The sequence below is a fragment of the Pelodiscus sinensis genome, chromosome 1 (genome assembly GCF_052426305.1).
Source record: "Pelodiscus sinensis isolate ZL-2025 chromosome 1, ASM5242630v1, whole genome shotgun sequence".
Classification (NCBI taxonomy): Eukaryota; Metazoa; Chordata; order Testudines; family Trionychidae; genus Pelodiscus; species Pelodiscus sinensis.
The window spans coordinates 123,275,772-123,281,771 of record NC_143052.1 but is presented as its reverse complement, the minus strand read 5'-3'; the positions used below and the strand labels follow the sequence as shown (position 1 = coordinate 123,281,771).

The following is a 6,000-nucleotide window of genomic DNA, read 5'->3' as shown; positions in this document are numbered from 1 at the left end:
GGGAAAAGCCGGAAAAAAAGCGTCTAGACTGGCACGATCCTCCGGAATAAAGCCCTTTTCCGGAGGATCTCTTATTCCTACTTTCTCCAAGCCGGAAAAAAAGCAGCGGACATGTTTATTTAAATCCACGGGGGATATTTAAATCCCCCGCGGATTTCCCTATCCTGACTTACCTGATTTGCATCGCTTTTCCGGAAATTGTGGCCAGTGTAGACATAGCCAAGGTGATGGACTAGAGAGATTCAACTTGTACAGCCATTGGTTCCAAGTCGTCTTTATTTTTATCAAGGTAAGGAAGTCTCTATTAAACTAAAGGAGGAATTAAAGAGTTCATCTTCTGCTAAATCAGTAGGTACAGCCATCCTTGCCATGGCAGATATTACAAGATTGTTTGTTACACAATCCTACAGAAGGCTTAACACCTTCAAGTCCAGCTGACCTCCCACCAGTTGTTTTTAGGTTTGTATGGTACCTGATGCACAGTACAGAGTGCTTTACCCCCTAAAATAAAGGGCAGCTGTGCTGTCTTTTACACCAAATATTTTACCACCATGCCAAATTGAATGTTTCACACAGATGTAAACAGAACTTGTTTTTTAAAGATTTTATTTGCCTAACATGCGTGACAAAAAAAGTACAACATCAAGTTATGCCAAAATGATTAAATAACCTTTGTTTTCATACTGCACGTACTTTTAATGATAACTTTTAAAGTAATAGCTGCTTTCAAATATTTCTTTTGACATAAAATACACAGTATTTTGAAGATACCTTAGGAAAATTTTGTTTTTAAGAGCATGTTTTATGGTTGACATAGAAATTATGTTGCAGCTAATAAACGCCACCCCCCTTAACATTTTAGTAACAAGTGCTGAGCGTGAATGTAAACATTTCAGACTCCTTTAACATACAGCCAGTTTCCTGCCACACTCGTTTCTTAAAACACTTGAATTGTGAGTGGTTAAGACACTTTTAGTCTAACTACACAGTATCATTTTTCTTCCCAATGATCGTGGAAATCAGTAATAGGCTATTAAGTTCCATCCTCCCTAATGTTGGCTGATCTTACACTTACACAAATAGCTCTTGCAAAAACAGTCCTATGTAAATTGATGGCAGACTGCTCATGTGCATATACATCATTCACATAAAAAGGGGTTACAGTATGGGGCACACGGCTTGGTCCTAATTCACCAAGCAGCTTATAAGAAATGAGAGATTTGTGGCATGTCATTTTTTGGGGTAAACCAGTTTGGATGAAGTTACTAGGCTCAAACAACTGCTTCCCAGCATCAACAGGGGGAAAGAGTTTGGACATACGTGAAGCATTGGGAATGAACCTAGTGTCCCTCCTAGATTTTGCTTTGAGGTGCAAGCTTTCAGAAATAGGTGCCCAAGTTGTGCATGGCAATAATGTACATACAGCGGTTACATGCAAAGCTCACATTTATGTCTGCATATTGAGCAAGGGTGTGTGTGTGCACGCAAAAGGGCATTAACATGCACAAATACATAACTGGTGTGTGCAAATGAGGGCTCCGCACATACACTGGATACATGCACGGGGTGTCTGAATGCCTCGGGTATGAGCTTTGCCTAATGTGTGTGAAGGTTAACACACATCTCCTTTTTTAATATCAACATTCAAAAAAAGATATCCAAAATATAATACCCAAATAATCCCAGTAAAGGCAAGAGGTCTCCTTTTGATTTAAGAAATTGGGTAAGGTGAGGAGTGAGGACTTTTTTCCTTTTAGGGCATGTTTTGGGGTTAAAGTACTTTTTAAAGTGATTTTTCAGGCTAGTGTGAAATGCTGGAATGGAAACTGCAAACACAACTCCTCTGTGAACCTATGGAAGTGGAGCATGAACAGTGCGGCTACATCTACACTGGCATGATTTTCCGAAAATGCTTTTAACGGAAAACTTTTCCGTTAAAAGCATTTTCGGAAAAGTGCATCTAGATTGGCAGGATGCTTTTCTGCGAAAGCACTTTTTGCGGAAAAGCGTCCGTGCCAATCTAGACACGCTTTTCCGCAAAAAAGCCCCGATCGCCATTTTCGCGATCGGGGCTTTTTTGCAGAAAACAGTACTGTGCTGTCTACACTGGCCCTTTTGCGCAAAAGTCTTTTGGAAAAAGACTTTTGCCCGAACGGGAGCAGCATAGTATTTCCGGAAAAGCACTGACGATCTTACATGAGATCATCAGTGCTTTTCCGGAAATTCAAGCAGCCAGTGTAGACAGCTGGCAAGTTTTTCCGGAAAAGCGGCTGATTTTCTGGAAAAACTTGGCAGTCTAGACACAGCCTGCTTGTATCAGCTTCCCTGCCCACCCCTGCCAATGCACGGTAGCCCTTCCATCAGAATGGACTGTAGAGAGGGATTAGAAATGATTTCAAGCTCCAGGGTTCATTTAGTCCTTGATCTCTACTACCACGGCTCACAAGGAGGCAAACAGCAATGGAGGGGTTTGTGAGGCTAACACCAGTGCCGGATAAACTGCAGTGAGCGTGCCTCTCATTTTCACTCATGCTGCTGAACAGCTATTAGAAGATACAGGGCAAAACTCTTTGGTAACTCCATTGAAGTCAGGAGTGTTAATCCAGGGATGAATTACCTCAGCCTTTTAATCATTCCCATCATGGATCAGTTTCAAACCATTGGCCTTCTGACAGGCCGCACATCCCTTTACCGGTTCTTTAAGCCAAAGAGCCACCTGGTAGCCTACTTTTTAAAACTACTACTGGCTGTCACAGGGCTTCCTTTTGTTTTAAATCCAATCACAGATCAACTCTCATGTTCCACAAGGAACTTTTTTCAGAGTTTACAAATGCCTGAGTTTGTACTACGTTTAACAAGATCTCCCTTCTAGAACATTGAGCTGATTACCACACACTGGCAGTATGCACCATTTCCCCTTCCATCTGTAATGCCAGCTGTGATGCAACTGAATTACAGAGCAGCAATTAGGATCTTCTCCTGCACTGGCTTTGAAAGCATGCAAGGGCACAGACTTCAGAAGGATTTGCAGTAATAACTCTGCTTTTTTTAAAAACTGGCTCAATACAGTACTTCTGTAGACTTTTTTCATATTTGTCATATTATTCAGCAAAAATATCAACATCATTTTATTTTACCAAGTACGCACTGGAAAATGTTTTAAACGGTTACATTCTAGTCTAAACATTCATGTTTAAACTGTAAACATTCTTTAAGAAACACGCCTTTGAAAAGACTTGATACTTTTAATAAGTTCAATATATGGTGGATACAAAACCCCCCAACTCCCTAATATATGTGGAATGCATTCACTTTTGTGTATTCACAATAATTTTAATGCTGAAATTTTACAGTCCTTAATCAGCTTCTGGAAAATATTGGTACTAAAATGTCTTTGTTTCCCATTTATTTTCATCACTCGAATATAGTTGTGAAGAACTAAAAGAAAAAAAAAGGTCTTCATTTGTTCATTGAATGGTTTTGTATCATATTTCTTAGCCAGCAATAGAAAATTGCTGTGTGATGGGTACATCATGAAATCCCTGTAACAATCATGTGTTTCTTGGAGTAGGTAAGTCAATAACTATAGGTGGATTGAGAGGCTGGTAATTCACAGTGCACACCGAGGCATTCACATAGGTAGTGGTTCCATCAGCCATTACTCCATAACCTACAAAAGAAAACATGTTCTAGTTACTGCTATTATTCATGTATATGGAAGTGGCATTGAATAGTGATACATCCATAGTCCCGAAGAGTAAACAGGACCATATTCTGCTCTCTTTCATACTAGTGAAGCTTCCATGAGAGGAGTAATAATACTGGAGTGACAGAAGAATTTGTGCTGTCTTGTAGATTACAAAAAGGAAACCAATGAGAACTCTCCAAAGTGAACACCTAGCATGATTTAGCCACTGACGTGTGAAGTTTTCATAAAAAAGTTTAGTAACTTTAATCTTTCTCTTTGCAAAGAAGTATAAAAAATATATAAACTCTCCAGTTATGGAAGAGGGTGGGAGTTTGACTGAAAAATCTTATATTCAGAACTTTTCAGAACTACCAGCTTTTGGGGTGATATTTCCCAGGTGTGGTTTCGTCTCAAAGATTTTTTTAAAGAAACATTAAGTGAAATCCCTTCAAACATTTTTGGACTCATGGAAAAATATTTTTTCCATTGTAAAAATTCTAATGGTCTAGGAAAAGAAAGAAAAATCAACTGAGCTTCAGCAAAACAAGCAGAAGAATGAAATCCTCAATTTGGTATGGATATAGGCATGCCATTGTACTAAAAATCCTTTTTTAAAAACTTTTAGTAATATTTTAAGCATGTTTATAGTTATTTTTTATTATTTATTATAAATAATACATAATTTTATACTTTAAAATTGTTATAAAATTTAAATTTGCATAGTTATTATTTTGTTTTTAGCTTTAAAGTAAATACAATTAAAATGTAATAATTTGCTTTTTCTTAAAATTTTGCTTGTAACCCTTGTTTTTATGTGTACAAATAAAAAATATGTACAAAAATATAAATAAAAACCACCATTAAATCAGAAATACTAAACAACAACAACAAACTAAAAGGCATAACAAAAAAAGCAAATTAGCAACCCAAAACACTAAAGAAAAAGTGAGTATTTATCAATGGGAACAAAATATTCATAATCGAAACCAGTGTAGGATGGCAGGAAAAAAAAAGAGCAAAAACAGTTGGGGTAACAGACATCCGTCAGAAAAAACAGCATGCAATGTAAAATCCGCTGATCGTGATGGAGAAGGACCATTATAAAAGGAGGACTACTTTCCCATAAGAGTTGGGGTCATCCTGCCATTATCAGACTGAAACCTCAGTCTGGGCTGACGCAAACCTGGTTCCGCCCTCACACTTAGTCTACTTGACCACCAGGCTAATGTGAGCAACAAACTGGTAGTTATACCATCAGTGGCAGCGGTGCATGTCTGTATGGCTGTGTCTACATTGGCACTCTTTTCCGGAAAAGGGATGCTAATGAGACCAGTCGGAATTGCAAATAACGCGGGGGATTTAAATATCCCCCACGGCATTTGCATGAACATGGCTGCCGCTTTTTTCCGGCTCGGGGCTTTGCCGGAGAAAAGCACGAGTCTAGATGGGATCTTTTGGAAAATAAAGCCTTTTCCGGAAGATCCCTTATTTCTGATTTTAAGAGGAATAAGGGATCTTCCGGAAAAGGCTTTATTTTCCAAAAGATCCCGTCTAGACTGGCGCTTTTCTCCGGCAAAGCCCCGAGATGGAAAAAAGCGGCAGCCATGTTCATGCAAATGCTGCGGGGGATATTTAAATCCCCTGCGGCATTTGCAATTCCGACTGGTCTCATTAGCATCCCTTTTCCGGGAAAGGGTGCCAATGTAGACACAGCCCGGCTACGTCTACACTGGCACCCTTTTCCGGAAATGCTTAAAACGGAACAGTTTTCCGTTATAAGTATTTCCGGAAAAAGCACGTCTACATTGGCAGGATGCTTTTCCGGAAAAGCACTTTTTCCGGAAAAGCGTCTATGGCCAATGTAGACGCGCTTTTCCGGAAAAAAGCTCCGATCGTCATTTTAGTGATCGGGGCTTTTTTGCGGAAAAGACTACTGTGCTGTCTACACTGGCCCTTTTCTGGAACAGTTTTTCTGGAAAAGGACTTTTGCCCGAACGGGAGCAGCATAGTTTTTCCGGAAAAACACTGACAATTTTACAGTAGATTGTCATTGCTCTTCCGGAAAAGCAAGCGGCCAGTGTAGACAGCTGGCAAGTTATTCCAGAAAAGCAGCTGCTTTTCTGGAATAAGTGGCCCAGTGTAGATACAGCCCCCATGTGTATGTCTATGTAAGCATATGTTAACTGCTTTGTCATTGTAAGATCAATAAATACGGTGTATTGCCTTTTCCCCCATAAAGATCCTGCGTGCTTCTTATAAGCATACACCATGGCTCAACATGAAAAAACTGGGTTTTATTTAAAGATATGAAT

At 39.3% G+C, this 6,000-nt stretch overlaps 1 protein-coding gene across 2 annotated transcripts in view; it reads right to left on the bottom strand.

The window, feature by feature from the left end:
• Positions 1-589: 589 nt before the first annotated feature.
• Positions 590-6,000, bottom strand: part of MPPED1 (metallophosphoesterase domain containing 1) — an 89,398-nt gene continuing 83,987 nt past the window's right edge. For both annotated transcript variants that reach the window (XM_075899509.2, XM_089770073.1), the window contains one exon: positions 590-3,670. In XM_075899509.2, coding sequence (XP_075755624.1) covers positions 3,552-3,670 — 119 coding nt within the window. In that variant the 3' untranslated portion in view covers positions 590-3,551. The remainder of the gene's footprint in view (positions 3,671-6,000) is intronic.